Raw genomic sequence first — 18,861 nt, 5'->3', positions numbered from 1 at the left:
AGTATTACTCCCTCTAGTTGCCTCCCGAACATGCTGATGTAGAAAACAATCATCCAATAAATCCACAAAAGCCCTGCTAGTGTGTGAGTGACCAACTCACAAATTCCAGTCAATATCTGGGAAATTAAAATCCCCCATTATAAGACTCTCTGATTTACTGGCCTACTCTATTTCCCTGTACTGTTTCTTATTATACTCATCAGAGTCATTAGGCCTATAGCACACTCCTACTCTCAATTTTGATCTCCCAATGCTTATGTCACACCAAACTGACTCAACACTGCACTGTCCAGCGATGTCGACTGGCTTCACTTCCTTGGTTTTTATGTGTTTCTTAACTAATAGCATAACCGCTCCTCCCTTCCTGTCCTGTCTATCCTTTCTGTACTCCCCAAATTCCAGTTCTGCATCCCTTATATCTGTGTGAAACTACGTCTCTGATATCCCAACAATATCTGCCTTTGATGTTTTGAGCAATACCTCAAATTCATCAAATTTATTTACTAAACTCCTAGCATTGGTGTACACGCAACTATACCTGCACCTGTTTCTATTCTTAGCTACCCTAACACAACCCATGTGTTTACTTGTACCGCAATGGCTCCCAGCAGTCTCTGAAATATCATGCATCTTGTTTTTCAGGCTTCTGCTCATTTCAATAGAAGCAGTGCAAGAATCACTTCAAGGACTAATAGATTAACAGTAGCCAGTGGCTACTGTTAATCTATTAGTCCTTGTATCCCCCCCCCAACTAGTAGTTTTCCGACCCACCTAACACTGCCTCGACAGCATCAGCAAAAATTCTTGCACCCTTTCTATTTAAGTGTATCCCATCCCTGTAGAAGCAATCTCTCCTGTTAACAAGTACAGTCCAGGCTGAAAAAAATTCTACCCCTTGAGCCTTGCACAATCTTTCCAGCGCCGAATTGATCGACAAGGCTCTCATCATATACTCCCTCCTATCGTTTCTGGGCAGAATTGCAGACACTTTCAAATTCAACCCTAATTCTCGGCTTTTGTTCAACAGTGACCTGTACTTGTTAAGTAATTCTGCCTGTCTCCTACTCTTAATATTATTAGTGTCAACGTGTACAACTATATCACCTTTTGTGCCCTTAAAAGATGATATTCGCTCTACAACATCATCAACCTTTGCCCCTGGCAGACATACCCTGGTCCTGTTTCACCTATCCTTTTTACAAAGCATGTTCCCCGTTTCCCTGACAGTAGAGTCACCAACAACTACTAGTTCCTTCGGGACCAGCGCATTCTGCCTTGGGGATTGTCTCTGTGTCACGTGATGCCCAAGTGCAAGCTCTGGCATTGATGTGGGCAGCTGAGAGCTTGATGGGCCCCTCAATTTAGTTTCTTCGAGGGCATCCACCCTGTCCTTCAAGCTCTCATATAGGCCCTCAAGAACGCTGAGTTGTTGCCTGATATCGATACACTCCTTGCATCGTGCACACACAAAGACATTCCCCATGGCAGTATCATGTCCCGTACCCGATTGCTCTGCAAACATCAAGCAAACAGTGCATTTTATAAGGCTGTGAGTCAGAGGACAACTGCCCCCCCCCTCCCAGTTCTGCTCTGAGCCACAGCACTTCCATTAGCTTGAGCCTTTTGCTTTGCTGCTCTGGTCTGAGTCATGATTCTATTAATTTATTAATTAATTATTATTAATTATGTTATGTTATTAATTATGTTAAATATAATTAATTATATTACGTTTGTAATCTAAGTCGTTATATGTATTTATTTAAAAGTACAATTTAACTGCTAACGAAGTTCAACTAACGCTATCTAGTACGGTATATAACTATCGTATCACAAAGGCAGGAAAGTTACGAACGGTAAATCTATGGACACTTAAGTATTAATTAACTTTCAAATCTCGCTGTCTCAATTCAGAATAAACTAACGATCCTTACTAGGTCTATAAGCTACTTACAGAATAATTCGATGTAAAAAATATTCAATCAAGCGGCTAAATATGGCTAAAGAACTTCTTGTTCAGCGGAGTTGCAAACACGTGGATACCCTTACCGATACTTTTATGCAATTACAAGGCCGAGTAAAGAATAAATACACTTGTATTTCGAATGAATGGAGGGGTGAAGTGGAAGTTTTTTTGTTTTTTTGGCTGATGCTGCATAAGCTTGCTTTCTTGCATCATATGCCTCTATTAATGCTAAATACAAGATAGTTCACATTCTTTCAAGAAATGTGGAATTAGTGTCCTTGATGGCTCTGAAGATTGTTTTCTTGAAAAAAGTGAGTTCAGATCATAACATCAATGAAGATGGGTATGACAGTAGCTCATAAAACATTATTTTAGTCTTAAGACTAAAAGCTTGACTTTTAAGTTATTTTGTTTTATAACCACTTGTGAATTTGTTTCTAATATACATGATAAAAGTAGTTCCTAAAATTTGATTTCTAAAATGTGTGCTCGTCTTATCAGGAAAATGCCATATGTCATAAATTAACAAATGAATAATATACAATAATATATATAAGAGATGTTTTTAAACTATTTTGAGGTAATCAGAATGGAATCAGTATGAGGAATAACTCATTCAAAATTTCAAATTTTGTTTATTTTTGGAGAGATGATTTAATTTCCCTTTTGGTAATAATTATTGCAGTTAGAGAACATGCAAGTGATCTTCATTAATATTATCTATCATTTTTCATAACACACATCTTAATGAAGGATACAAGATATTTAGACAGCTAGAGTAAAGGTAAAATGGAGTAAATAGTGATAGACAAAGATAATTTTTCAGAAATGAATAAAAAAAAAGATTGATAAAAGATTTCTCAATAAAAGTAATTGTGAAAAAAATTTTTACCATATGGTGCCTGTGCTAGACATGCTGTTCCAGATGACAATAGTAAAAGGGAATTTTGGGAATTTTACTCATTTAGCATTAGTAGAGTCATATGATGCAAGAAAGAAAGCTTACACAGCATCAGCCAAAAAAAAAAAAAAACATCTTCCTATTTCACCCATCCATTAACTCCAAATGTTTTGCTAGTTCTGCCTTGAATTTATTTAAGCTGTAAACGTCTACAATGACATATGTAAGTTGTTCCAGCAATCAACCATCTGCTGGAAGGCAAATTTTTGCACAACTATTCTACAGCTGTCTTTTCTCAATTTGAATTTGTCCCTTCAGGCAATTAATCTGGGCAAAAGGTAGAATCCCATCAGCATTGAGCTTGCTCAAACCATTCAAGGCCTTATACACCTTAATCAGATCACCTCGCAGGTGCCTAGTCTGCACACACTGCCATTTGCAGAACTTGAGCCTTTCTTTGTAGGAGCAACCCTTTGTTCTATTCACCAATCTCATTGCCCTTCTCTGTACTTGTTCCAGCAGCTCAACATCCTTCCTAAAATGAGTCCTCCACACCTGTATACAGTACTCAAGGTGTGGCCTGATCATTGCCTTATTCAAGGGGATAATTACCTCCTTATACCTGATAGAAAAATCCCTCTATATCACTGATAAGACACCAGAGCTGGTTTTGCAGACTGTCTGCACTGCTCCGAAAACTTCATATCTGACTGCACAATTAAAGGTCTTTTTTGTTCTCTACCAGTCTGAGTGTAGTATCACCCAGTTGATACGTTACTCTGGGGTTACTGGTTATCATTAATAAATACAGAAAACAACAATGGAACCAACACCGAACCCTGGCGGACTCCACTAATAACATCAGTCCACGTTGACCAGTGTCTATTAATTACCACTCTCTGTCTTCTCCCACTCAACCATTCCTTATCCATAACAGTAATTTGTGCATAATATCATACTGCTCCAATTTGTACAGTAGTCTTTCATCTGCAACAGTATCAAAAGCAATCCTAAAATCCAATTATATGATATCAGAATTATTTTTTGCATCCAGTTCCTTGTGCCCACATCATAGATCCAATCGAATTGGTCAGACAAGACTTCTCCTTAACAAATCCATGCTATATCTGAACTATAACTGCAATCTTGTCTAGATGAACCGTCAGTGCTTCTTTAACCAGTGCCTCCATTAATTTCCCTGGAACAGAAGTTAACCTAACAGGTCTGTAATTACTAGTGTCACCCTTTGATCCTCCTTTGTGAAATGGGGTCACATTTGCACACCTGCCCTGAGTCCAAGGAAGCTCTCATAATTATGGCTAAGGGTTTGCTTACTTCCTTTGTTGCCTCCTTTAATTTAACAGGATAGATCCCATCCACCCCAGGTATATTTCTTATGTTTAACTTCAACAATTTCTCCTCCACTTTGGTCTCAGTTATTGCAAAATCCTCTAGCTCCCTGGCAGAATTTGACGAACTTCTGGCATTTCCATCGCTTAATAACTCCATGTGTGAATGTAGATTCAGAATACTCATTCAGTTTGTCAGCTATCTGAGCTATCTATCAACATTTGAATCATTGATATCATGTGGACCAATCTGATTCATCCCATTCCTTCAAGAGTTTATAGAACTAAAGTTCTTGCTGTTTTTCTTAGCATCTTTTGTAAAGATTTGCATTAGCAAGAGTAGAGGCATATGATGCAAGAAAGCAAGCTTATGCAGCATCATCCAGGGAAAAAAAAAAATAACACCTCCCATTTCACCCCCCCTTCATTCCAAATGCCTGTCCAGCTCAGCCTTAAATTTATTTATGCTATCAACTTCCACAACAAAAGATGGAAGTCTCTTCCACCGATCAACTACCTGCTGGCTAAAGGCAAATTTCCACATATCTATTCTACAACTGTCTTTCCTCAATTTGAAACAGTGCCCCCTCAGGTTCTTAATCTGAGCAAGAGGAAGAATCCCATCAGTATTCAGCTTGCTCAACCCATTCAAGGCCTTATACACCTCAATCAGATCACCTTGCAGTGCCTACTCTGGAGGTGCTGCAATTTGCAGAACTTAAGCCTTTCTTATCTTATTGCCAATCTTATTGCTCTTCTTTTTACTCATTCTAGCAACTCTACATCTTTCCTAAAATGAGGCCTCCAGACCTGTACACAGTACTCTAGGTGTAAATAGTGATAGTGTAGTACCACACAGTTGGTATGTTTCTCTTCGGTTATTGCTACCCATATGTAGTACTTTGCATTTGTCAATGTTAAACTTCAGTTGCCACTTCTTAGCCCATTTGCCCAACTTATCTAGATCCAGTTGTAGTAGCATAATGTCTTTACTGTCGTTAACAACCCTGCCAACCTTTGTATCATCTGCAAACTTGGACATTAAACCTGATATACCTTCATCAATATCATTGATAAATATACAAAACAACAATAGGCCCAACACCGAACCCTGGAGAACTCCACTAATAACATTTGTCCACAAAGAGCAGTGTCCATTGATTACCTCTCTCTGTTGTCTCATACTCAACTGTCCCTTTCTCATAATGAGATTTCTCTTAATCTGCCTTGTCTTGCCTAACTCCCTTTGTCACTTGATTACAGACATGCTTTTAACTAACTTAGGCTTCTGTGTCACCTGATAATTTATATGCATCCCATGCAGTTTTCTTCTCTGCCATGAGTCTCATTAGTTCTTCTGATATCCATTTTGGCCTAAACCTTGAACAATATTTATTAGTTGGTATGAAAAGCCTAGTAGCTTCCAAGATTAATTCTTTGAATGCTTCCCATTTATTATTATTATCTGGTGGTAACATCATCAGTTGGTCCCATTGTATAGAATTTAAAAACTGTTTCAGATCACCATAGTCACCGAAACCAAAAACTCTTCCTTTTATGCCTGACGGCATTACATCTTTGAGTAAATCGCACATCAACACACTGTGCTCATGCCACCTAGTGGTTCCTTTATCTGGAGATTTTTAATGCATGAAAAATCACTACTGATAACCAGATCCATAGTATTACTTCCTCTGGTTGTCTCTCGAAAATGCTGCTGTAGAAAACAATCATCCAGCAAATCCAGAGAAGCCTTGCTAGTTTGTGAGTGACCTACCCACAAGTTCCAGTCAATATCTGGGAAGTGAAAATACCCCATTATAAGGCAATCTGATTTGCTGGTCTCCTCTATTTCTCTGTGCATTTGTTCCTTATACTCAGAAACATTAGGCCTATAATACACTCCTACTCTCATTCTTGCTTTCCCAGTGCTTATGTCACACCAAACTGACTCAATATTGCACTGTCCACTCATGTGAACTGGATGCACTTCCTTTGATTTTGTGTTTCTTAACTAACAGAGTCATTAGGCCTATAATACACTCCTACTCTCATTTTTGGTTTCCCAATGCTTATGTCACACCAAACTGACTCAACATTGCACTGTCCACTCATGTCATCTGGATACACTTCCTTGGTTTTGTGGCCCTCATTCCTATTTGAATTACAAAGGTAATGAAGTTACCTTTATCAGCAGCCTGGAAAATTAGTTTCTGCGGATTTCAGGGACTGCTGGGAGTCATCACAGAACAAGTAAACACATGGGCTGTGTTTAAGAACAAGTGTTTGTATGCTTGTATTCTTAACTAACAGCATAAGCCCTTCTCTCTTTCTATCCTGTCTATATTTCCTGTACTTGTACTCCACAAATTCCAATTCTTCATTCCTTATATCTGTGTGACATGATGTATCCAATATCCCAACAATATCTGCCTTTGATGTTTTAACCAGCACCTCAAATTCGTCAAATTTTTTTACTAAACTCTTAGCATTGGTGCACACGCAAGTATACAAGCACAATTTTTCTTATTCTTAGCTACCCTAATGCAGCCGATGTGTTTACTTGTTCTGTGATGACTCCCAGCAGTCCCTGAAATCCCCAGAAACCAATTTTCCAGGCTGCTGATAAAGGTAACTTCATTACCTTTGTAATTCAAATAGGAACGAGGGCCACTAAACCTTGTATGAGGATCAGTGTGGGCAGCATATTGACTGTACTTGAAAATGCATTGGTTTTCAATATTTATATGTATTTATATTTATTTATTAATGCATACATGCATAAAAATCAGATAGGAACTACAGATAAAGAAAAACATAATTTTATGTTTTAATATTGAAAAAATTCAAAATCAGTACTAAATATATCACAATAAAAAGATTCAAAATTAATTTAATTTTGTTTTCTAGGAATTTGGCATCTTTTGAGAGAAACTTGACATTTTCGCCTTCTTAAAGGGCATGCATAAACCAAGGTTAAAAGAGAATTTTATGATTTTTAGTTTTAAAATGAAATATCCGTGTTTTATTATATTTTTATTATTTTGTTGAATATTTCCCAATTAAATTTTAATCTTGTTTGGCCCCCTCACACAGGAGTGTTGTGGGCAGCATGTGACCCAGCAGGCCGTGTGTTTAACACCTCTGCTTTAGATGATTGGATTGGATTTGCAATTGTCGGATAGTTAAAATTCACTTAATGTTGAAATGCAGGGCCAGGTCTGTGTACTACAATAATTTTGCTGCATTGTTATGTGCTTTCATATTCTTTACTCATATATAATTTTTGTTGTTCATTGGTTTTTTTTACTGCCATTGCCTGTGAAACTTTTGTACCAGATGGCTGTCTGCCATTGGCTAACCTGGTTATATTTTGTGGCCTCAACTATAATTGGTGATTATCTACAATCCATACATCTATGAAGCACTGTTTGATGTTTCCTTATCTAAATGGTAATATGATATCTGCCCAGTTGTTTGAATTCTGTTGTGGACGTGCATGGATCTAACCTTCACATAACACAGCTGAAAATTTTTGTCTTATGCATAAAGTTGGAAAAGTGTGGAATTGTGGATAAGAATGGATGAAGGGAATACCCAGTAGAACAAAAGTATGTCTAAATGGAAGAAGACAGAGTGGTTATATAAATGGGCAAGGCTCAGAGTGGACATTTGATGTGTATGTGAGTTTCATGATACTGCCATTGTTGTTTCTAATTTATTAATAATTATTGAATTAGGGAGTTCTGGGAAGGCCAGAATTCCTTGATTACAGGTGGGCTAGGTTGTTAACAGTGTTAACTTGCTGCAGAGAGAAAACACTTCTGTGTGTTTGCAGTAAGAATGGATTTATTATTCCTCAAGTAGGCACATTGGTGTAGTGGCTACCTGAAATAGATATGAGAGTGTGAAATTTAGTATTCTTCAAGAATGATACAGTGGAATCTCTAAAATCTTGTAAGCCTTGGGACCTGATTTTTAGGTCTTAGAATTTTCCAGATTTCAGGTACTTATGCTGACATTCAAAAAAATAAATAAAAAATTAATCATCATGAAATAAAAAGTAAATAAAAATGCACACTGCATTTTTCTTTACTGAAATATATTGTTCCTGGTACTGTACAAGCATGGGCATCCACAGAAAATTTTCCAGTGGGGGGGGGGACAAAGCTTGGAGACAAATAATTACATCAATAAATTTTTATTTAATTTTTTTAAAATAATTATTTAATTAAACAAGTAGATTATAGAATACAGTATTGCATCAATAGAAAAACGCATACATAATGTATATAAATTTACGATATAAAGGAAACAAGAATTAATATATATATATCTGATAATTAAAATAAATATGATATTTAAAATCAAAACATCAGCCAGTAGTACGGCAGTAATGCAGAGCGAAACGAAACGCAAAAAAATAATAAAAAAATATAAAATAAACAAACAGGGAAGGGAAAGTAAAGATAATAGGACAAAAAGGTAGTCGATAATCCCCTGTAAAATTTAGTCAATTAAGTCATTAAACCCAATTAATAAAATGATGTAAATTTAAAATAATGCCAATTATAAATAATTTAGCGGTACCCCCCCCCCCCCTCGGAGGTACCAGTTCCAAAAGACGTGAAATATCACATAAAAGGGTTAAAGAAACTACCAAAAACTAAAATATCAAAATGATAGACTGACCATCATGCCCCATATCGACAGAGGACCACGAGGCCAATAATGGTCATGGAATCGCTGCATTTCAATCGTCATACAAATCATCGCAAAGGCAGAAATATCGAAGGACAAAACCACCCCTCCATTCCCCGATAGATCAACCAATGCAGAGGATTTGCATGGCGGTGGTCCTTATGCAGCGAAAAATAATCTATAGAACAGACAGCACTCTTGATCAGAGCCACACCACTGACATAATGCAAGCTTAACCAGCTTATATAATAGAAAGGAAAAGAATAGATGGTGGCACAGGCGCTGCTTATTTAGCATATCAACCCACTATTACCATTAGTTTATATTATGTGAGGTAAAAGTTAGGCAAAAGATAGCCATATTTATTTATTTTTATTACTTTTGCCTAACTTTTACCTCACATAATATAAACTAATGGTAGTAGTGGGTTGATATGCTAAATAAGCAGCGCCTGTGCCGCCATCTATTCTTTTCCTTTCTATTATATAAGCTGGTTAAGCTTGCATTATGTCAGTGGTGTGGCTCTGATCAAGAGTGCTGTCTGTTCTATAGATTATTTTTCGCTGCATAAGGACCACCGCCATGCAAATCCTCTGCATTGGTTGATCTATCGGGGAATGGAGGGGTGGTTTTGTCCTTCGATATTTCTGCCTTTGCGATGATTTGTATGACGATTGAAATGCAGCGATTCCATGACCATTATTGGCCTCGTGGTCCTCTGTCGATATGGGGCATGATGGTCAGTCTATCATTTTGATATTTTAGTTTTTGGTAGTTTCTTTAACCCTTTTATGTGATATTTCACGTCTTTTGGAACTGGTACCTTCGAGGGGGGTACCGCTAAATTATTTATAATTGGCATTATTTTAAATTTACATCATTTTATTAATTGGGTTTAATGACTTAATTGACTAAATTTTACAGGGGATTATCGACTACCTTTTTGTCCTATTATCTTTACTTTCCCTTCCCTGTTTGTTTATTTTATATATTTTTATTATTTTTTTGCGTTTCGTTTCGCTCTGCATTATTGCCGTACTACTGGCTGATGTTTTGATTTTAAATATCATATTTATTTTAATTATCAGATATAATTATGCATCACGTGGAGGATGTGCATTTGCTGCCTCTAATGATAGCTACATAGCCATATTTATTTATTTTTATTACTTTTGCCTAACTTTTACCTCACATAATATATATATATATATATATATATATATAACAGTTTTTTTAGTTAATTATAATACCAATTAGATAAATTGGAGAATAAAAGTATTAGGGATGCAAACTATACTCATTTCTGTTTGCCATTTGCCATCAGGCAAACAGAAACAGATAGCTTCATCTAATTATTGATGGGATATATTGAGTGGAGCTAGCCTTAATGTTCCATTCAATGTATCCATATATCTATAATTAGCTATATTATCATTTTAATTTTACTATTTTATATTATTTTATTTTATGTGTTTATTTATAGGGTACAACAAAGAAGTCCAACTTAGGTTACCTAAACTTGGCCCTTTGAACTAATAAGTATAGTTTGCACCCCTAATACATTTATGCTAAATTCTCCAATTTATCTAGTTGGTATTACAATTAACGTAAAAATTGTTATATACAGACAGACAGATGTAATGTACAGTCATAAATTTGATGGCATTAATCCTTTCTCTCACTCTTTCTCCTTTTTGTTTCTTATATTCTTTTACATAACTTCATATATATATATAGATAATAATAATTTCAATAATCACGTATCGTATAAGAATTGAATTCTCCATCAGTTGCTTGCAAACCTATTGATGACATTTGCAATAAATTTCTTCTTTACCACTTCCTCTTCTAGTTTCTTCCTGTGCACACTAATCATACATAAACCTTATAGGCGAGCTTCTGAGATAGTGGACACCTTAACCATGTTTTCACACGTCTCAAGGTGCTGAAACTTCTTTCAATGGTACAGGTTGTAACAGGTAATGGCATACCAATAGTTATTGCCGAATTAATAGAAGGGAAATAGTTGCAATGTTCCAAAACTTCTGGTAAAGTTTGGGGAATATCAGTCGATGAACCAAAAACAGGAAATCTGTTTTATTGCTTCAATAGATGAAACACGTGTTCTATGGTTACCCCGCCGAGGGCCAAACCGGCCAACCCGTAATAAAATTTTAAGGCAGACAAAGCGTCCCATGGTCGAGGGTGTAAGGTTACATATCTCAATCACTTTTACGATTATAATTTGTGGAATTTTTTACTTGATCCCAGGGAGGGGCAAGTGCCCCATTTGCCCCCTCTGCGGACGCCCATGTGTGAACAAGTGTATCCTATAAAAAAAGCCGTGAATAAGGGTTGAATTTGAAAGTGTCTGCAATTCTGCCCAGACATGATAGGCGGGAGTATATGATGAGAGCCCTGTCGATCAATTAGGCCCTGGAAAGCTTGTGCAAGGCTCAAGGGGGTAGAATTTTTTTCAACCTGGTCTGTACTTGTTAACAGGAGAAACTGCTTCTACAGGGATGGGATACACTTAAATGGAAAGGGTGCAAGAATGTTTGCTGATGCTATCGAGGCACTGTTAGGTGGGTCGGAAAACTGCTAGATTGGAGGGATACAAGGACTAATAGATTAACAGTAGCCACTGGCAGAGGTGAAAGTGATTCTTGCACTGTTCTATTGGAATGAGCAGCAGCTTGGAAAATAAGATGCAGGATATTTCAGAGACTGCTGGGAATCATTGGGGTACAAGTAAACACATGGGTTGTGTTAGGGTAGCTAAGAAAAAGAACAGGTGCATGTATACTTGCGTGTACACCAATGCTAGGAGTTTAGTAAATAAATTTGATAAATTTGAGATATTGCTCAAAACATCAAGGGCAGATATTGTTGGGATTTCAGAGACGTCGTGTCACACAGATATAAGCAATGCAGAACTGGAATTTGGGGAGTACAATGTCTACAGAAAGGATAGACAGGATAGGAAGGGAGGAGGGGTTATGCTATTAGTTAAGAAATACATAAAATCCAAGGAAGTGAAGCCAGTCGACATCACTGGACAGTGCAGTGCCGAGTCAGTTTGGTGTGCATAAGCATTGGGAGATCAAAATTGAGAGTAGGAGTGTGCTATAGGCCTAATGACTCTGATGAGTATAATAAGAAACTGTACAGGGAAATAGAGTGGGCCAGTAAATCAGAGAGTCTTATAATGGGGGATTTTAATTTCCCAGATATTGACTGGAATTTGGGAGCTGGTCACTCATACACTAGCAAGGCTTTTGTGGATTTATTGGATGATTGTTTTCTACATCAGCATGTTCGGGAGGCAACTAGAGGGAGTAATACTCTTGATTTGATTATCAGTAGTGATTATCAGTAGGGAGTAATACTCTTGATTTGATTATCAGTAGATTCTTCATGCATTAAGAATCTGCAGATAAATGAACCACTAGGTGGCAGTGATCATAGTGTGCTGAAGTGGGATTTACTCAAAGAGGTAACTACCATTTGGGGTAAAGGGAAGGGTTATTGCTTTCGTAAAGGCGACTACGATGGACTGAGACAGTTTTTAAATTCTATACAGTGGGATCAACTGATGTTACCAACAGCAAATTCAAAATAGGAAGCATTCAAAGAACTTTACTTGGAAGCTACTAGGCTTTACATACCAACTAAGAAGTATTGTTCAAGATTTAGGCCTAAATGGATGTCAGATGAACTAATGAGACATATGGCAGAGAAGAAAAATGCATGGGATACATACAAATTAACACGTGACACAGAAGCCTATGATAGATACAAGTTGATCTGTAACCAAGTTACAAAGGAGGTTAGGCAGGCGAAGGCAGATTACGTGAAATCTTTGGCAAGGGATGCAAAGAGTTCTTTACTTATGTAAACTCTAGAAGGAAGCGGATAAATCAGATTGGTCCACTTGATATCGATGGGTCAACTGTTGATGATCCTGCTCAGGTAGCTAACAAACTAAAGGAATATTTTGCATCGACATTCCCACATGAGGAGTTATTCAGTGAGGGGAATGCCAGAGGTGTATTCAACTGTGGCAGTAAGCTAGAGAATCTTGTAATAACTCAGAGTAAAGTGGAGGAGAAATTGTTGAAGATAAACACAAGAAAGGTACCTGGGGTGGATGGGATCTATCCAGTTATATTAAAGGAGGCAGCAAAGGAAGTAAGCAAACCCTTAGCCATAATTATGAGAGCTTCCTTGGACTCAGGGGAGGTACCCATGGACTGGAGATGTGCAAATGTGACCCCAATGCACAAAGGAGGATCAAAGGCTGACACAAGTAATTATAGACCTGTGAGTTTATCTTCTGTTCCTGGAAAATTAATGGAGGCACTGGTTAAAGAAGCATTGCAGGATCATCTAGACAAGACTTCAGTTATAGCTCAGACACAGCATGGTTTTGTTACGGGAAAGTCTTGCCTGACAAATTTGATTGGATACTATGATGCAGTCACAAAAGAACTGGATGCAGGGAATAACTTTGATATTATATACTTGGATCTTAGAAAGGCTTTTGATACTGTTGCACATGGAAGACTGCTGCACAAATTGGAGCAGTGTGGCATTGGAGGCAAATTGCTGTTATGGATAAAGGGATGGTTGAAGGGGAGAAGACAGAGAGTGGAACATCAATGGACACTGCTCATCGTGGGCTAATGTTTTTAGTGGAGTTCCTCAGGGTTCAGTGTTGGGTCCATTATTGTTTTCTGTATTTATAAATGATATTGATGATGGTATATCAAGCTTCATATCCAAGTTTGCAGATGATACAAAGGTTGGCACGGTTGTTAAGAACACTACTGACGCTATGCTGCTGCTGCAACATGATCTGGAAAAGTTGAGCAGATGGGCTGAGAGGTGGAAAATGACGTTTAACATTGACAAATGTAAAGTACGACATATGGGAAACAGCAACCCCAGTGCAACGTTATGAACTCTGTGGTGTTACACTAACAGTGGTAGAGAATGAAAAGGACCTGCGGGCAATTGTGCAGGCAGATATGAAGTTCTCTGAGCAGTGCAGACGGGCTGCAAGAGTAGCTCCTGGTGTCTTGTCAATGATATAGAGGAATTTTTCTAGCAGGGATAAGGACGTGATTATTCCCTTGTATAAGGCAATGATCAGTCTACACCTAGTGTACTGTATACAGGCCTGGAGGCCTCATTTCAAGAAGGATGTAGAGCTGCTGGAATGATTACAGAGAAGAGCAACAAGACTAGTGAATGGAACAAAAGGGTGCTCTTACGAAGAAAGGCTTAAGTTTTGCAAATTACAGTGTCTGGAGACTAGGCACCAGCGAGGTGATCTGATAGAGGTGTATAAAGCCTTGAATGGTTTGAACATGCTCAATGCTGATGGGATTCTTCCTCTAGCTCAGAATAATCACCTGAGAGGGCATAAATTCAAATTGAGGAAAGACAGATGTAGGATAGACGTGCGGAATTTTGCCTTTAGCCCGCGGGTGGTTCGTTGGTGGAACAGACTTCCATCCCTTGTCGTGGAAGTTGATAGCCTAAAGAAGTTTAAGGCTCAGCTGGTCAGGTATTTCGAAAGAACAGAGGGGTGAAGTGGAAGTGGTTATTTATTTTTATTTTTTTAATTTTTTTTTTTGGCTGATGCTGCATAAGTTTGCTTTCTTGCTTCAAATGTCTCTACTAATGCTAATGCTATATGGAGAGAAAGGTAACGTATTGAAAAGTATTATATTGCACGATGAAGTAAAGTTAATATTATTATTTTTAATTAATGCTATTTAATATAGCAAAAGTTGATGGCCCTTTTGTTTCATCAGTTAATATTTACATGTAAAAGTAGTCTGTCTATTTTTTGTGTATTTTTATATATATGTATTTTTTTTTTTCCCAGCAATTTTTAACTGCAGTGAATATTGTAATTTTCGTAGTACTTGTGATGTGGTAAATCCTATACCACAAGTTGCCTATGTATTGCACCACTTCAAAAAAAATGGGGGGGGGGAAGTCATCAGTGAAAAGCTAGCCTAACTATTTGAGAGGGTTTTTATGGTACGGTGCCCAGTAATTTCTGAATCACACTCTTAGCAGTATCTCGTCTTTTAAATAAATGAGAGAGTAGTCTTTTGTAGGGCTCGTGGACATATTATCCCATTAGGATAATATGTAGATGAGACAGTTTAAGACATATACATGACATGAGACAGTCTTGTGACATTGTATGACAGATCAAAATTATGTTCCTGACTAAATTTTTGTTTAATGACAAACCAAAAATTATAGCATTCCGAAACAAATGACATTGTTGTTCTGCACCCTGGTGTTTTGGTAATATGATTTGTTTTAAAGTAGTATGATACCTGCTTGTACTATAGGAATTTGTTGAGTGTAAGGATATTGCAGTATTAAGCTCAAGTGTAAAATATGCTAACCACAAAATCACGTAGTGAACAAAATAGACCAAATGCTTTTACTTATAAAAGTAATTTCCACCTATAAAATATAACAGGTACAGTTGTGGATCCATTGGCAGATGTTTTACAAAGCCATTTCACATAAGTCCCATTGGTGAGTTTTTAACAATACATTTTCCACAATAGATAATAATAACCTAGTATTTTGAATTACTGCAATCCTCTTGGCTACTTGCTTTTGTATTAAGCATCATATGAGCAAATGCAAATGGATAAAAGTTGCTATATTGATGTTGTTTAACCAACATAACAATCTTAAAGTTGGTTGGGGAATGCTTGACACCAGCATAATGTTTAATGTATGAATTGCAAGACCCAGAAACTCTGAATAATCCATCACTGATTACTAGCGCACGTCTTGTTCACGAATAGCAGCAGACAGTCTCAAGATATTGTAATAAACTTCCCCTATGACTGGAGCATGATGAAAACCTTTCTGGTTTTGAGGTGAAACTTGCATCCTGCATAGTCAGGCTTGATGCATTGCTTGAGTAAATAACCAATTTTCAGGTAGTTTTTTTCATTCATGCATTTTCCTGAAGATTAAAATGGGTGATGCTGGATAATGGATTGCAGATTTGGGAGGTTCAAGAGTATTTGCTTTGGACCTGCAGTTAAATGAGAAGGTTAACAAGACTGTTGTTCCTAAAGATGATATTTTTGCTCTTATTATCAAGAATATCTTTAGAAACAATCTAGTATCAGAATTAAGAATTTGAAGTTCCCATTTTTTCAATGATATAGAGGAATTTTTGTTTCCTTGTTTGTTCCTTGTTTACTCAAGGAACAATATGCCAGCTACTATGATTTGCTTTATATATATATATATATATTTTAATTATCCACTAGATTCTAGTCACTAGAAGGTTAAAATTCCACTATCTAAAAACATTAACACTTTAGTATAATTTTAGCATTTAAAGACAATAATTTCAATTTCTTCTTATGATCTTTGTTTACAGTAAAAAAATTATTCAAAAACACTAAAAGCTGATTTATATGCTTCTCGCATTTCTGTATTGATGTGCTGTTTTGTCACTACCATGCTATTGAAGGTGAGAAGGATTTCTAGATTGCAATATAGCCTGATATGTGGTTCTCTCTACAGTTAGTAAGTCTTTTAGGAGAGCATTTGAGTTTACTGTCAGTAATAAACAGGAGATTTGGCAGTAGAGGTGATTATTTTCTTGTATAATTTAGTTGTCAGACTACATCTTTAATGCCGTATACAGTTCAAGAATCTTCATTTCGAGAACGATATTAACTTACTTGAAAGGGCTACAATGGAGGGTAGTAAGACTAGTGGTGGTTGCAGAGAGATAATCCTTACAGGAAGACTTTAGTTCTCCAGGCTACAGAGTTTAGAAACTAGGCTTCTAGTTGTGAATCTGATTTGGTTGTTTAAATCCTTAAAATGGTTAGCTAATTTAACAAATGGGGCCTGTTTCTATATCCAGGATAATAAAATCTAAATATATAGGATCAAATTAAAGACAGAATTATAGATAGAATGTAAGATAATTGCATTTAGTCAAAGAGTAAATTAGCTATTGGAAAAGCTATCACTTCTCCTTGAAGAGTTGCAAAGTCTGTGCATTTTAAAAAGAGGGATTAGATAAATATTTGATAGAAGTAAATGAAACAAAACTAGTGACAATTTTTTTTTTTTTCTTGGCGATTGCTACACGTGTTTCATGTATCTTGCTATTTTAATACTAATACTGACATATACTGTATAACCTAATTAAAAAAAAAAAAAAAACTATGGTGTGGCTAGCTTGTGCTCAGCACAAGGGACACTCATTTCTTTCTTTGACCTTGCACTGATTATATGCACAAATCCATAGGGCATCCATGACAATAGATGAAAGACTCAAAACCTAGATTGTAATGTACAGTCAGTTGTTTTCCAAAATTGCATTTCCTTACTTTTTCTTTTATAAATTTCTTTGAAAATAATTCCAAGTTTGTAAATTTCTAGGAGCAGTTCACTTTATTATTTAATTTTGATGAATTAAATTTATTTTATGTGAAGAGCAGTGATTAGAAGAAAAACACTGCTCTTCACATAAAATATTGCTGTACAATTTTTTTTTTGTTTGTTATCAGAAGACATGTATAAATATCAGCTAAATTTAAAAATAGAGCATAAATATATGTACATGTGTTTTTTTTTATTCAAGTAACAAGATTATTAGAAATTATTTTAATTTCTATTTTTTGTCCTTTATAGTAAATTAGTAAATATAGGTAGATTTAAAGATACAGACTTTTGGTTCAATATTTTATCCTTGTTTTAATTTATTCTATATTGTATTATATTGTATGCTGTAATTTTTATAGGGCGTAGTATTGCAGAACTTCAAGTCACTGGTGTGAAAGCAACATTTTCTAAAAGATTGTATGATACATCAGTAACATTGTGTGTACATAGTCTCTTACTTGTGGATGCTCTTCAGACATATGGACCAGATTTTGAACTTTTGGTGGCTTCTCATAAGCATGTGAGGTAAATAGTGTATTAATAATTCGAATTATTTTCAGTATATAAGCTACATTTTATATCCCTTATGATTCTCAAATTCATCATAAAGCTAGCTCTTATATTCATCATAGAATATAAGAACTATATTCCCAAGGAAATGTTTTGGGCTTAATCTCAAACGGAACAATGAGTACAATCTCACTAGAAAAACCCAAATATACGAGGTGCTACCCAGAAGTTCCTGAATTGTATTTATAAAATAAATTAGACTTGCCCTGGGCCTTATTCGCCACAATCACTTTTGAAGTAGTCCCCTTCGAGAGCAAAAACACCGATCCCAGCGCTTCTCGATTTGAATGTGTCTTGAAAGTCCTTTGTCATAGCATTCAGCACTGCCTGCGATTTGGTTTAAATATCCTCTATGCTGTCAAATCTTCGACCCTTCAGCTTGATTTTCATTCTTGAGAAGAGGAAGAAGTTGCAGGAGGCTATGTCTGGCGAATAAGGTGGGTTGGGGCCGATGCATTGTCATGATGAAGAACCCAGTTCTTTGTGCACCACTTCTCTGGATGTTTCCTTCTGATGGCTTCCCTTAACTACCTTAGGATGTCACAGTAGAACTTTGCTTTGACTTTTGCGACATTTTCTGGAGTGGTGCTCAATGATGGATGCCCAGAGCAATCATAGCCATCAGCCGACACTCGACCATTTTTAAAACTGTTAAACCTGTAGTAGGTTTGCGTCTGGCCTAAAGCATTGTCAGCAAAAGCTTGTTTCAACTTATGGGTTTCTGCTGCTGTATCGTTAAGAAGGAAACAAAAGTTGATGCAAGCACATTGCTCTCTCACATCAGCCATCACAACAATTACAAACTATGTGAAACACACTGCCAAAGAACTGTGTATAAATATTCAATGACTCTATTCAGCCTGTTGCCACATGGCACACTGATTCACAAACCACATTTGAGTAGCACCTTGTTTAGG

General features: G+C 36.6%; 1 protein-coding gene across 6 annotated transcripts in view; it reads left to right on the top strand.

The window, feature by feature from the left end:
* The window catches only part of LOC150079291 (intermembrane lipid transfer protein VPS13D-like), a 1,618,665-nt gene that overhangs the window by 377,641 nt on the left and 1,222,163 nt on the right, over window positions 1–18,861 (top strand). For all 6 annotated transcript variants that reach the window (XM_090383928.1, XM_090383929.1, XM_090383926.1 and 3 more), the window contains one exon: window positions 17,734–17,899. In XM_090383928.1, the coding sequence (XP_090240054.1) occupies window positions 17,734–17,899 (166 nt within the window). The remainder of the gene's footprint in view (window positions 1–17,733; window positions 17,900–18,861) is intronic.

The sequence above is a fragment of the Mastigoproctus giganteus genome, chromosome 10 (genome assembly GCF_048544385.1).
Source record: "Mastigoproctus giganteus isolate SK-2022 chromosome 10, ASM4854438v1, whole genome shotgun sequence".
Taxonomy (NCBI): Eukaryota; Metazoa; Arthropoda; class Arachnida; order Uropygi; family Thelyphonidae; genus Mastigoproctus; species Mastigoproctus giganteus.
Note: the sequence above shows the minus strand (reverse complement) of the source record. Positions and strands in the feature narration are given on the sequence as shown.